Source organism: Drosophila bipectinata, chromosome 2L (genome assembly GCF_030179905.1).
Source record: "Drosophila bipectinata strain 14024-0381.07 chromosome 2L, DbipHiC1v2, whole genome shotgun sequence".
NCBI classification, from domain to species: Eukaryota; Metazoa; Arthropoda; class Insecta; order Diptera; family Drosophilidae; genus Drosophila; species Drosophila bipectinata.
The window spans coordinates 19182844-19197597 of record NC_091736.1 but is presented as its reverse complement, the minus strand read 5'-3'; the positions used below and the strand labels follow the sequence as shown (position 1 = coordinate 19197597).

General features: G+C 48.3%; 1 protein-coding gene across 5 annotated transcripts in view; it reads right to left on the bottom strand.

The window, feature by feature from the left end:
- Window positions 1-21: 21 nt before the first annotated feature.
- The window catches only part of Pde11 (Phosphodiesterase 11), a 33999-nt gene continuing 19266 nt past the window's right edge, over window positions 22-14754 (bottom strand). For 2 of the 5 annotated variants that reach the window (XM_070276749.1, XM_070276750.1), the window contains 15 exons: window positions 10072-10528; window positions 8813-8959; window positions 8269-8650; window positions 7816-7955; window positions 6843-6993; window positions 5604-5759; window positions 4678-5199; window positions 4445-4621; window positions 3506-3592; window positions 3281-3448; window positions 3110-3219; window positions 2867-3055; window positions 2590-2806; window positions 2451-2534; window positions 22-2396 (listed from right to left, as the gene is read on the bottom strand). In XM_070276749.1, coding sequence (XP_070132850.1) covers window positions 1302-2396; window positions 2451-2534; window positions 2590-2806; window positions 2867-3055; window positions 3110-3219; window positions 3281-3448; window positions 3506-3592; window positions 4445-4621; window positions 4678-5199; window positions 5604-5759; window positions 6843-6993; window positions 7816-7955; window positions 8269-8650; window positions 8813-8959; window positions 10072-10528 — 4082 coding nt within the window. In that variant the 3' untranslated portion in view covers window positions 22-1301. Of the gene's footprint in view, window positions 2397-2450; window positions 2535-2589; window positions 2807-2866; window positions 3056-3109; window positions 3220-3280; window positions 3449-3505; window positions 3593-4444; window positions 4622-4677; window positions 5200-5603; window positions 5760-6842; window positions 6994-7815; window positions 7956-8268; window positions 8651-8812; window positions 8960-10071; window positions 10529-13278; window positions 13846-14754 lie in introns of all 5 variants that reach the window. The other 3 variants (XM_017238996.3, XM_070276748.1, XM_070276751.1) reach the window with 3 other exon arrangements.

The following is a 14754-nucleotide window of genomic DNA, read 5'->3' as shown; positions in this document are numbered from 1 at the left end:
AATTCAGTAAAATCGTTGAAATTTAGTAGAAATAAGGAAAATTCGCTTTCCCAAAGAGAGACATTTTCTTGCTTTATTTAGTTTTGCCTTTTGGATAGGTTCCATTATAACGCTGACAATAAATAACAAAACTCACAAAGTACATTTTAATTTAATAAAGGATTATATGTATTGCATATAGATGCATCTGCAGAATATGTACGAGCAGTTAGCCCAAGCTAGACACAGAACGTTTAACGTGCTGATTATAGGCCCAGGACACACTGGATGCCAAGGGTTTTCCATAGTTGGCCAACCCATTAGGCCACCAAGACCGTACACAGATACAAATATGTATTCATTATTATCGCATAACATTACAATTATTTAAATTCGAATAGAGCGCAGAGTGGAACAAGTCAAAGCGCTTAGTGTTTGTTTTCTTTTCGGGTGATTTAAGGATGGTTATATGTACTCTTATCTAGGTTCGCGTTTCGGTTCGTTTTATCGTTACTCGACAGCTAACATCATCACTAAGCGGTTGGTTTAGGTTTATGCTACTAAAGTTAGACTTTTGGTACCCATAGAGATAATTCAACTAACGATTACAAGTTATACAGTGTTATCGTATTCATATATGTATGTGTCTCGCGGATATTACAATACTTTCATTTGATGTATTTGTTTAATTTAAGCCATTTTTGGTAAAATTTTAAGTTATTTCTTGCTTTTATGCTGTACGCATGGTGCTTAAACATCTAGAGAATTTGACTTCTTTCCTTTATCATTTAACTAACGCCGACGGTATTGTAAAAACTAAACTTCAAGTTACGAATAAACAGACACGCACAGATCAAAATCTACACATACATAGGTATATATACGATTTACATATTTTATAGGAATCTTTCTATATAGTTTTAGTTGCAGGCTATTGCGGTGCCACAATTTACTTATGGTATGTTCTGCTCCACACAATCAGTTTTTACTGAACTGCGATACTGCTTCTCAAAATATAGATGCTATGTACAATATGAGAGTTTTGTGGTTGTGTGGTTGCGATGAAGGTTATAGAACTATGTACATATTGAAGATAGGCTTAAGTGGTCCTGAAGGGTTTTTGTGGTTGTGACCTATAGTCGGAATCACTGGAATTTTAACGACAATGCTTTTGCGGTATTCTGTTTGCTTTTGGCCAATCAACTCAATGCGTAGATGCATACACTTTGACCTTTAAGCTATCGTCTTGAAACCGCAAACCAGTGCAAATTCTAGTTGCTCTTTCCTTCCTGCTTTTGGACGCACAACAGATTGGTATGCATTTACTTTTCGGCTGCCACTGCAGTGGCCCCGTTGCTGTTTGTCTCTGAATGACGACGTGTCAGCAGGTGATGGTGATGATGATGATGAATCTGATGCTGATAGGTGCCGAAGGGCAGCCCGTGGCCGTTCTGGGCACTTCCAATGCCGTTGGCAAAGGGCAGACCGTCGAGATTTCCGATTTTTCCCACAATTTTTGGTATCCTATCACTTTCTGTCGTAGCCAGCAGAGGGGTAGCCAGGCTAATTAGCCCACTGCCTCCGATGCTGGCACTGCCAATCCCGACCCCGTGCTGCCCGTGGGCGTGATGCGAGTGATGATGATGATGGTGGTGGTGGTGATTGTGATGACTATGACTCTGGTGATGAATCACTGGCGTGCTCTTGCAGAGAGCAGCAGCGTTTCCATTCCTGGCCTTGCTGTCCAGACTGTCCATTTCCAGGGCTCCACGCAGGGAACTCGTCTTTCTCACCTGAAGTCCGGTGCGGGATTGTTCGCAACTTTTGCAGCGCTGCTTCTGGGCTGCCTGCCCCGCCTGGCCGACGGATGTCTGCCGCTGGAGAGCATTCACCACCAACTTGGCCTGCAGCGTTTTCGAGGGCGACACGGGAGTGCTGTCATCCTCGCCGGTGGGCGGTGGCGTGGAGAGGCGACTAGATGCGGTGGATGAGCTGCAGCTACTGTTAGACAGGTGACACTCCACTTCGCCATCGTCATGTCCATTCTGCTGCTTCTGGCGCTGCTGCTCCGCATCATCATCATCATCACTGGGCTGCTGGGTGCTGGTGCTGGTGGGACGAGAAGCGACGGCAATGTTGTTATTAGTGGTGCAGCTGTTGGCTAGGTTGAGGCCATTTACGCTTATTTGCTCGGCCGGCTCCGGTTCCACTGCCACATCATCATCACTCATTGCCCTGCAGTCCCCGTTCGATATCACATTTTGCTGATCCTGTATCCGCTCTTCAGCCCGATCGTGTGGCTCTTGATCCTGACTAGTTTTGGTTTTGACAACATCGGCCAGATCGATCCAATGGCCCCTGTTGTCCCGTACACCCTCGACAAGAGGCTCCAGCTTGTCGGAGAGAGTGGCAAAGGCCTGCAAATAGGGATGGTAATGAATAGGATCTCACACTGAACTAATCCCACTAACCTCATAGATGGGCAAGCAAATGGAGTCGATAAAGTTTACTTGCATCATGGGCAGCTCATCCTCCTTTTCTCGATTCATGATGTCCTGAAAAAGGGAGAGATAATGTATATGCGATCTCATGCTTGCCAAAATATCTTACAATGGGGGTAATGTTGAGCTCCTGCTTCTCCATGTCGCCCTGCTCGAAGAACTCCGAGCTAACCAAGTCGGCCACCCGCTTCTCGATCTCCCAGGGCTTTGTGATGGCCGACAAATCACAGACAGTCATGCTCATGGCCCGCAGAAGAGCGCGTGGCTCCTCGGCCACCCAATGACTTAGCGGCTGCTCCACACTCTCCAGGAACGGGCCTCGTTTTCTGATTAGTTCAAGTGGGAAATGGATTACAGATTCGGATTGGACAGTTGTCTTAGCTCACTTGAAATAGACCGCCAAGTCAGTGGACAAAATGGCATCTTCCAGCACCCTTATGACCCGGCAGTAGTCGTCTGAGGAGAGGTTGGCCAGAATCTGATTGCCGGGACTGTTCAAGATCATCAGGCATTGATCAAAGTGGTGGTGCTCCATGGTGGAGGTGGAGTATAGTTGGGCCAGCGGCGAAGAGGCTCTGTGGAGAGACAATTGTCAGATGTTGTTGTAGCCTTATCTTCCCATCACTTACTTTATCTGGAAGGAGTTGTTGGTTCCGCGGTGATCGAGATCATGGCACAGGCAGCCAATAATCAGAGCCAAGCACTCGATTTCGCCAAAGATCTTCCACCACTGAGTGGTCTACAAGGGCCAGAATTATAATAAACAGACATCCGAATATGAATTCATATAATGGGCTTACCGTCAGAATGGCAAACATCATTTGGGCCACGTTGAAGGCATGCCGCCAGTTGTGGTAGGTGACGTTGCGGTAGTTCTTCTTGACGCTCAGCAGCCAGCGACACAGCACTTCGTAGTCGATGTGGAAGCGTTCCACAAAGTCGAGATCCAGGAACATGCGCAGGCAGGCCTAAAGTGGAGAAAGGATGTTATTCTATGTAGTTCCTTGCAGGAAGTGAGACCTTACCTTCAATGTATCATCGTCCTCAAAGTGGATGTCATCAAACTTGAAGTCGTGCAACCGAAAATGAACTGCTGAGGGGACCCGCAGACGCTGCAAACGATTTAATTTAATATATTTTGTTTCATTGGGAAGTGAATCCAGAAAGAAAGAGCACGTGTTGGATCTCAAGATGCCGCCAAGGGAGAAATGAAAAGCTGTTAGTCCTCAGACCCTCATCTGGTTGCTGTCAGTGGCTGGAAATGGCGCAATATCAGCCACCAAAGCCGAGAAGTTTATCAAAATTTTTGACACTTTCCGCCATTGCACCCACAATGGAGGCCGTCCGGAAAAAAGGATCTGCCTCGTCCCGGGGAAACAAAGCCTAGTGTGGCATAATTTTAATTAAAATTAATAACCCGACATCTTTGTCTGGCTGACAACTCGACAGGCGGTCATAATTTTCCCAGCATAATTACAGAGTGTCCGGCGGAGAGACTCACGCTCCTACATCCACAGAGGCAGCTTCAGGTTCGCAGCGAGGAGAAAAGTTTCTTTTTGTCATACTTGTGCGAACAAACTAATTACAACTGTCAACACGCTGGCACAGCCAGCAAGGGGCGGCGCAAGGGGCGCCACTAAAAGCGACAGCTTGTTGCTGCTGTTTCTGTCACACAGAAGTAATAGAGGAATAAAAAGCACGGAGGCCCGGGCCCGCACAGGAGACAATGCAACCGCGGGAGACCCGACCCGTTCCAGGACCCATTAATTTATGGCTGCGCATAAAAATTAACAGAGAGAGAGCGTGGTAGTGGACGACCTCTTGGTCCGCAAATTAAGTGAGCGCAAATAAAATTAAGCATTTCAGTTGGCCCCCAAAACAACGACACCCGCGAGAGCGATTCAGGCGGCAACCTGAAGTAGTGGCACTCCGGGCAGTGCTCTTCCGGACCGGCATTAACTCACCCGCAGCCGGTGGGCCTCGTCCATGGTGGCGGAGGCGTGGTAGCTGAGCACCTCCAGGGTGACACTCTGCTTGGCCATGGCCACGATGGCCTTCTCGTACATGTGGGTGTTGTGGATGCCCATGCCGCAGAAGATGGCGAACGCCTCCACGAAGTTCTCGTCGTTCTTGGTGAAGTCCTGTGGGGGAAGCTGGTATTAATCGGAGCTTCGAGGAGGGCAAAGATAGTACTCACCAGCTCATTGAACTTGTTGATCAGCTGGATGACTCCGATGATCTGGCCCAGCGAGTTCTTGATGGCCATGCACAGGATGGAGCGGTGCTTGAAGCAGGAGTTCTCGTCCACACTGGCGTCGAAGCGATCGTCTTCGTAGGCGTTCGGAACGTTTACCGTCTCCCCGGTGGTGGCCACGTGGCCGGTGATGCCGATGTTGATGGGGAATCGCGACTCGTAGGGACTGGTGCGCGACGTGGCCTCCTCCTCGCTCAGATCGTTCGCCTCGAAGTCAAAGACCCGCGAGAAGCTGCCCTTGTCCGCCTCGTGGACGAGCAGGATCTGCACCCGCTGGCACTGAATGAGACTCTGCATGTGGGTGAGGATGCGGAAGACCATGTGCTCGATGGTGCTCTGCTCCTCGAAGATCATCCGGGCCAGGTCGAGGAGCACCTGGTTCCGCTTGATTTCCAGTTGAGATTTCTCGTACAGCTGGGCGTTCCGCAGCCCGATGCCGCAGAACTGCAGGTACGAGGAAAAGACCTGGCGGGGATTACACAAAGCCAAAGGATTAACAACATTACTCAAACAGCAAAAAGGCACAAAAAAGCACAATGGCGGCTGCAATAGAGGTTGAAAAATTTCATAAAATTATGAGAGAGTCGCTCTGGCACGCACTCACATGGATTTGTGTGTCAGGAGGGGATAATCCCTGATGGCATTTTGTCTGACATTCTGCTAAGCTTTCTTAACAAGTTTCCCCCTTTGTTGAATAATGAATGCAATTTGCCAGTCGACGAGGGGCGTGGGGCAGTGGCAGTGGGTGCAGCTCTTATGCGGCTTTATTCGGAACAAAAGAACCCATCGGACTGCCCCGTCATGCGATCTCCACATGGCCCCGATTCACCCACTTCCGTGTGGCACTTCCATTCCCGCCATCCACTCACCTTTTCATCGATTTCGGAGAAGCACTCGCCATTCATTTTGTTGATGACCTGCGCCACGCCAATCACATCCCCGGATGAGTCCTTGATGGGCATGCAGAGCAGAGCCTTGGTCCGGTAGCCGGTTAGCGAATCAATTTCACAATTGAATCGTTCATCCTGTGGGAGGAAGCCAAGTGGAAACGGATTAATTAATTTTAGATTAGTGACTTGAATATTGATAGGATTTTGATTGAATTATGGGTTTAAAAATAAAACTACTACTGATACTACTTCTAAAGATTCTTTATCATAACTCCGAGTTAAAGAATGTCTATCCTACTTTCTCACATTTCCCACTTGTATGTTTCAGGGGATGTTCTATTTTAATCCCCCTGGTTTGTAGGCCTCGAGAGCCCAACCCATTTTTGGAGCTCCGCAAACGTCTCTGGTTTGTTTGGCCAGCTACTTAGGCGAGTCAAAAGTCCAATGGGACTGGGCCCTGGCCTAAAGATCTGCACTCGAGCGTGACTCTGGCCGTCTAACCACAATGCGACTCATTCGCACTGGGGACTAGCGCCCGAGTTATCTGTTGGTCGCGCTGTCTGGTACCGGCAAGTGTCAAATTTTTGGCCGCCTTGATTAATTGTGCTAACAATCAGGAGATCTACACACGGGTAAGAGCGATCTGTGCCTCTGTGCGTCACTTGCTGCGGTGTTTGGCTGGGTTTCTGCTTCAGTGTTTCGGGGGTTTATCTACGGACCCCTTGGCTTAATATGACTTGGGAAAACAAGTCGGGTGGCCGCAATTGTTATCGTTAGCCAGCCAGCTTAAAGCCGTAACAGAGAGTGGAGGAAAAGAAAACAGGCAAAGACCTTTGGACTCCATATCTTGGTGATATAACATGCTGGCCCCTAACACGGCCTTGTCTTCTGCCGAAAGATTAATTACGCTCCAATTGGCAGACAGGCCGAAGAAAAACTGCCGAAAAAAGGAAGCCTCGGGAGTGGGCAGGAAAATGTGAAAAGTCTGCTGAGCGCTCGGAGCTGGGTGCTGGGGATGGTGCCTCCACTGGATTCACTGAGCAATATTGAAAACTTAAAGAGCAGCAAGCACACACATCGCCATAAATCCTGCAATCGAATGAGGTTTCTTCCTCTCTAGCAATGAGGTTTCTTCCTCTCTAGCCAGTGAGGTTGATTTATTGCCGCACTGGCATTCAAATTTGTCAATTTTCCCCAAAAAGATCGCACTGTACTGACCTGGTAAGCATCTGGTATGTTGACGGGCTCCCCGCTCTCGGCCACATGCCCCGCGATTCCGGTGCCCCATGCCACGCGCACCTCTTCCTGCTGCTCCATTTCCTCCACCGTGCTCCGGGGGCACACGTCGAACAGCTTCGAGACGAGGCATCTGCAATGGAAATAGAAGAGGTTGCGGAATGAGAATCCAAAGTTGCAAAATTATAAATTGTGTTGCAGGCGACGGCGTCTATTGTCACTGGACACAATGGCAAGTTTTTGCTTCTTCACTGAGAGGCGAGTTGGTGCGAAGAAGGCTCTTAAATATATACATTCTTGAGGCATAATGCTTTAAAATAAAAGCCGGAGGACGATGCCATCTCACTTAATCCTGGGCTATAGAATTCTTTCAAAGAGTGTCCTGTTGAGGCAAATATTTATGGCCCAGTGTCCTGATACTCTTCCTTTTTCCGCTGGCTTCTGAAACTTTTAGCCAGAAGTATGCATTTGGCAGAGCGCGTGCAGACAATTGCAATTAGCGTTGGCAGCAGAATGGCGTCATACGATGCATACAAAATGGCTGCCAGCGTCCCCTCCCCTTCCGACGGGTTATGGCATTCATGTCAGAGGAGCAGGAGCTAGAACCGGAGCTGGAGCTGTGACATCTACGCACTGCTCTCATAAAATGCCAAAAATAAACGCTATAAAAATGTTGCCAAGACAAAGTTGAAGCTGAGGCGTCTCCTGCTCCAGCTCCTTTTTCGAATCCCTTTGTGGCAACGGCACATCCACATTGTCCGCAGAAATGCTGCGGCTAAATGAAGTCATCAACAAATTGCTGAAAATAGTGCACGACCTTTTGGGGGTAACTTGATTGCAAAATTCAGGGAAGCCACGAATGCTGTCAGGACATTTTCTTATAATTTAAAGAGAGAGGACGCAGAATGGGACTTAATCCCCCAAGACCAGCAGGAGTCATAAACCATCTACTTACTTTTTGAGGCCATCGGGACCATTGCAGCGTCCCTGCACCAGGAACAGTGATCCGCGATCCGCGTTCAGCAAAATGGACACGTTCTGGAGTATTTTGTGGCACAGCGTACGGACCTCCAGCTCGTTGCAGATGTCCTTTACCTGGGGGCGAGAGAAGTTCGATCCAATTATAGTTAGCACTAGTTAGCCTGATAGATGGTTAAACAATTGCAATTTTCGCAACTTAGTTGGCTCTACACTGTTTGCTATGAATCGAGTGACGTCTGCGGCGTGTTTGCCGATAACAACGTCAATGGGCGGGACAACAGCGCCAAACAAACATGTTTACCGAACTCTATCAATACGACTATCGAGATTCGCGGAAAACAATCGATTTCCTATCTAATGGCCTGAGTTTCCAGTATTTATTGGCTTGTAAAGTCCGCTCATCACTTCCTTGTAATAACCGACTCACCAGCTCGAAAATCAACTCCTTCTCGTCGAGCTGCTTCAGCTCATTGCGCGACAGCCGCTGGGGTCTCTGGCAATGGTAGTACGGATACTGGTGGCCATTCCCACTGCCACCACTGGCCACAGCTCCAGGGGTTATCCCGCCGGCGCTGCTACTGCCCGCGGCTCCACCCGCCTGGTAGTGGCTGTTGTGGTTGTGGTGGTGGTGCTGCTGGTGGTGATACTGATACTGGCCCACGCCGACGGTCTGCAGGTTGCCGCAGCTGCCCCCCACGCCGCCGTTGTCCATCTGGGGCGCGATGCTGAGGAACGTGGGCGTGCCGTCGATGGTGTTCACAATGGGCTTCAGCAGGCCGCCGCGCTCGAACTCGTGAGCGGAGATTTTTCTGGCGGCGGGAAAACAAAGTCTAAATTAGGAGTCTGACATGATCTTGCCATTCACAAGCCAATACAAGCTCTGTTCGTGCAAACAGAACGTGTGTAATTAGCAACAGTAGACCGGACCGGCATGCTCCCAAGCGGAGCAATGCCTCCCTTTGGAAACTTACCGCACTGGCGTGGTGGCTCCGGATCCGCCCCGCGAGGAGCTGGTCTGGCCATTGGGATGGGTGGGGGAGGTGCTGCTGACCACGTCGTTGCCGGCCGAGGTGGCGTGTGAGACCAGCCAGGCGTCCACCGTTTGGCGCGTGGCTTTCCTGCGGGAGAAGGAGGAAGTTCATCAGTTTGGGGTTCGGTTCGGGGCAAACACATTAAAATCTTATTAAAAATCGCAAATGAATCGCCGCAGAGCCCCTCTATATGCATGTGTCGCATAAAATGGTGTCTAATAAAAAGCCAACTCATAAATATTCAGGCGGCCCTCCCACTCCCCTAGCTGCGGGCCATGGCATGTGGTGTCCTTATGGGCACGCGTTTCTGGCATAAAATCCTGACCGAGTAACCCCAAACATGGGGCGCTGGCAATCACAGCAGACAACTCTTTTTGGAGTTTAGATCCGGGGAGGGAATCAATGGGAATTGTGGATACCCTTTATCAGTGATCTGAGACTAATATTTGGGCTACAAGGGACTCAATAGAACGCACTTTTCCAATGTCGCTACAGATTCTATTGAAAATATTCGATTGGAAAATGAAATGCCCTTGGCCAGGGCATAAGGCCTTCTAAGGGAGGAATGGCTTAAGGACATGCGGCATATCCTTATGCAAAGTACACAGTCCCACACACAAGCCTTTCCAGCCCCGTTTAATGACCGCCCCCCGGGGCTGGGCAGACGAGGCACAAGACAAGGCCTGACAAGAGGCCAGCACAGCGGATGGAATGCGGACGTTGGCCTGCCCGACCATGAAAATAAAGCCCAATTTATGCTTTTAGTTGTTAGTGATTTTTATTATGTGTCATAGACAACTGCCGTCCCCGAGCCCGGACCCTCTGCCTGGCGCTGATGTCCTGCTGTGGCAAAGGCAATTTCCGGTTTATAGCGGAAACGAGCTACCCCCAGCCATGGCCTGCCCCATCACCCATCGCCCATAAACATGACAGGGTCAACTGACAATGCAGTTTCGAATTTAAGAATTTATCAGCTTCGATGGGACGATGGGGCATAGATTATCGGTCGATGGGTTCATCGCAGGCCTGTGGGCAGTTGCAAGTTATCTCTCTATGGAGAGGACCCTTTTCTCGGGTGGGGGATATCGATTGGGGATTCATTTGGCTTTTGTGTTTCTCCCCACAAGCGAGCTCTGCCCATGAAGGACGTCTGCTGAGAAAGAGTTTTCTGGCTAGGGGATGACTGGCCTTATACTCACCTTATAAAATAATCCTGTACAAATTCCTGATTCTCATCCAACCACGCCTCCATCCGCGCGTGCTCCGGGTCGTAGGGCCGGCTGTGGTGCGGCGATGTGGGCTGGTGGTGATAGTGTTGCTGGTACTGGTACTGGTACGGGTGGTGCGGCTGCTGCAGCGGGTACTGCTGGTGCTGGGGCGGCGGCGGGTAGGCCGACTGGTGGTGCTGTTGCTGCGAGCAGGAGGAGGGTCCGTTGCCGCTGGTGGCGAGCGGAGCAGGCTGATAGTGGGCGGGGAGTGGCTGCTGCTGGGCGAGGGGCAGGGGGACACCGGCGTGGCGTGTGGCAATGAGCAGCGAGTGCTCGCTGGTCCCGTAGCCCCCGTACCCCCCCGTGCCCCCCTGCTCCGCGCTCATCCTGCCCGCTGCCAACTGGAGCGGCGTCGACGCAGGCTCCTCGATGCTCCGCAAGTGCAGGCCTGCCAAGGACAACAAGAAATGGAAACATGAATACTTGATTCCTGTTTAAATTCGCTTACTCGCTAGGCTCCTTTTCAATTGCAAAAATGATACACGGAGACTCAAATGTCAAAGATTTACTTATAAATTATAATAAAAGTACTTAAGCCTTTAAAAATATGTTTAAATTTCATTCAAAAGTAGGACCTCTATACACTATTATAAAGAACAGTTTATATTCTATAATACCACTGTTCCAAGTCATCCCACTTCTATATCTTGGCCAATCATCATACTATCTTTAAGCGGAATACCTAAACGGTTTCTAAACAGACTGTCCCTTAAATTATATCGAAATATTATATCGCAAATATTTTAGCATAAGTTCCTTTAAAAATTCAGCATTTTCTTGTATGGTCACCAGTTAGGTCCATATCATTGACAATTTTCACCCGATCCTTGAGCTGAATACCTCAAACAGTTTTTAAATAGATTCTTCATTATTCTTTATTAAAACGTCAAAGCAAAATTTTTTAATGATTGGTTGTAATTTTTCGTGATGGAATTCCCCTATATGGCCCACAGTGTTAGCTATATCTTCCCCAATTCTCATCCAATTCTCAAGCGGAGTGCCTAAACGATTTCTGGATCGATTCTCCACCATTTTCTCTCAAAATAAGATAATAAGTTTTCCTTAAGTCTGTATAAATACAAAATTCAATTAATTTCATATAGATTTTACTGAAGTATCTCGAAATATGGAAGCAACCCCTTTCGCGAGGACCATACCTTGCCCAATGCATATCCATATATTCCTCCCTAATATGCGTCACAATCTGCATCAATCCTTTAAACATTTTTTGTTGCAGTGCATAATTTGCCAGCTGCATGTGTCGACAGTTTTATGAGCCCTTTGTTCGCTCTGCCTCGCCCTCTCGCCGCCATCCCTCTCGCTTGGCGCAACATTTGCATTGCAAATGGGACATATCCTTTGGGGGAAAGTCACACTTGGCACGTGACTGCGGCCACGCCCCGCTCCGCCCTTTGACGTTTCGTTTCTGCAGCTCTTTTCCGCTGTTTTCCTTTTCAATTTCAAAAAAATTTCGGTTTGCGAGGCAAATCACATAAATTTGTTCAATTGCTTTTTCAGCTCATCAATTGCCGCTGCCGCTGTCCTCCGCCATCCTTGAGCAATTAAGTGTCAAGGAGCGCCTTAAAGCGAAGGCTCTGGCACACACACGCCACTCAGACTCTGGTACGTATACGTGGCGTATACGTAACGTCGCCATAAATAACACTGACAGTCGAGGCTCCCAAAGTGTTTCAGTTAACATTAACCGGAAATATTGGCAATTTCCTTGAAATATTGACTCGACTCGGGGTGTGTGTGTGTCTGGAGTCTGTAATGGCAGCATTGAGGGCCTGATTAAGTGCTAAAAATAGATACAAATACGACAAGCAGTAACCCACTGATGAATGTCTCGGGAGTGCCGAGGAAGTCCTTCACCCCCTAGGATTACCCTTTCGGAGCCTTGGAGAATCCCTCCTTGTTTATTTATTGTATAGAAAATATGATTTATGTGCTACTTTTCGACTCGGAAACAAACAAAGGAAGAAACATACCACTCCGGTCCTGACTTGACAATTTGGCTTTCGGGCTGAGCTGGAAACTGAAGGGCAGTTGCTGCTTAAATATGTAAAACCTTCTATTTTAGGAAACTTTGTGGGGGAAGTATTTTCTTCTGTTTTGAGCTTGAATTCCATTCGTTAAATACTTGTCCTGATAAACTTTAATAAGAAAAGATTACATTTCCAACAAACTTGTGCCTGATTTTGGGAGGAATGTTCTGTAAAATATTGACTATCCTGTCATGTATTCTCTTTGGGATTAAGGACAAGTATTTTCCGAAGATATCCCTCCCCAAATCCCCCACTGAAGGCATAAATTTCCATGTGGGAGATTCTCGTTCTTGTTGCAAGTTGCAGGCTACTTAGTGCGGCAAGATGACTGCCACATGCTACACAGTCATCCCTTTCGGGGACTGGGAATTTAATCTTTTAAGCTGCACTCGCCTCGCACCATCCAACATGCAACATGCTTAAGCTGCTGCAAAACATTTGGCACAGACCGGAGAGCACTTCCCCGGCGCCACCCGGCTCCTGCATTCCTTTGGCCATTTCCTGCACTCGAAGTCAAATGACAAGTCGACAGTGTCGTAGGTGTGGGAGGTGCTTGTGCCCCTGCCACGGCCCAGCAGCCAACACTTTGGTGCGGTTTGATGCGTCAACTTTATGTAAGACATTCCTCCAACACCCCGTGGCCCGCCCTGGTCTGCAAAATGCCAGAATTTTTATACAACACTTGCAATGGAATTTTGCTCTTAGTTGTGAGCCAAGGCAGTAGCTGAATATCGAACGCCCTTTGGGCCAATATTGGCATATTCCTGATGGCAGGATGGCATATTCTGACAGTTCTAGAGTAATTGAGATTTTATGAATGCAATTGCCGGGCATTTATGATTTCCATCAGTGACTACTTGTTTTTTGAAAGGGTATCCCGGCACCAGAGTGCCCTGGCAAACACACATGTGCTGTGCAGTCGAATGCAAATTGAAAGTTGCCAGCAAATGCCAGCAAAAAAGCGAACATTTTCCCAGCGTCAGGATTGGGAAAAAGGGGAAAATCCATATAAGGGCAACCTCACTGTTGTTCTTTCCGAAGTTATGTGACAAAATATTTATGCAAATTCGAAGCACAACCTCCCTCTCACCTGTTGTTGCCGGGATTATCTCAGAATGATGCTGAAACTGGGGACTATGGGTGGGTGTTTCATTCTGCTGCTGTTGCTGTTGCTGCTGTTGTTGCTGCTGTTTGTTGCTCTTGTTCTTGTTTTTGTAGCGACAACCACGAAATCGACACATACTTGCCGCTTGGCCCATGGGGCCCGCCAGCAACGCGAATGTTAAACCCTCCGTCTTAATGAATTGAATTTTGTCAAACTTGAGCAATCCAGCCGCGTAACGTAGACTGTATTTCTTCGAGGCTGTTGTCGCTGTTGTCGAGGAGTTAGCTGCTGTTGGGTGTTTTGAATCAATTTTGTTGGCTTTGGTGCCGCCGAGAGGCCGCTATCGGATGCTATCGGATGCAAATTGTCGAATTTTCGCGTAATTTGTTGACTTTGGCTTCGCTGATCACTGTTCGGCGTACTTTTGTTTTTCTTTGAAACTTTGGGGCCTTCGTTTTCACTCTGTTTCACTTTCATAATCATAATAGCAGGGAAGCGCGCCCTTCAACTCAATTATGCAGTTGGCAAAGTTTCTCGAGACCTGTTGGAGTTCTGTTTAGAATAAATACAACTCGTAACTTTCCAGACTTTCCAGACAGAGATGCTAAAAGTTTTCCCTCAACTATTTCGCAGAGAGTTTCCCTGACAGTTTTTTTTTTTAAAGCGTTTTCAGCGCTTTCCCATGTGCCGCCGAGAGAGGCAATTCAATTAACGCTTTCGGGGTCGCCAGCAGTCAACTGGCCGAGACATCTGGCCAGCGCGGCCGGGGCGGGGGCGAAGACGGGGACAGGGGCTGTAGGGCCACAGACAGGCCGCCAATTGATAAACAAACAACAGTTCGGGGGAAGGCAATGTGACAGACACGGCCGCACACGTAGGCCAGAGTAAAATGGCAGTTAAGTAAAATAAACATGGCCACAGGGCCTCTCTGCCCCCTCTGGTTCCCTTCGTCACTGAAACGTCAACAATACTCCAAAAGCCAACGGCAAACAATGATGGGCAGCAGGGTGGCGGCCAGGGACAATAGGTGGGGATCCTGGCAAAGGATTGATGTGGTTTGCGGTCCAACTGGGTTTAATTGAAAATACAAAGTGCGTCGATGATATTGAAAAGCTCGTTAAGTAAACTGTTTGCACAGAAGAGTCAACAACAGTACGAATTATTTTTAAACAAAACACAGCTCTTTAAGACCAGAACCCCTCTGTGGCATGACAGCTGGTGCCTGTCGGGATAGCAGCGATAGTTGACAGCGGAAATGATTTAATTTCCGTTCTGCAACAATGGCCATCATGGCGCTGCGTTTGGCAGCCTTAGACCCAACTGAAGTTGCAGTTGCAACTTTCTGGTTTTCTGCCTCTGTTGCACGTTTGAATAGACATTGAGTGGCACGTGTGAGTGAGTGGCAGAGTGAAGCGCTTTAAATGCTACAATTTAACAAACAAATGGCTTCAACTTCAACAT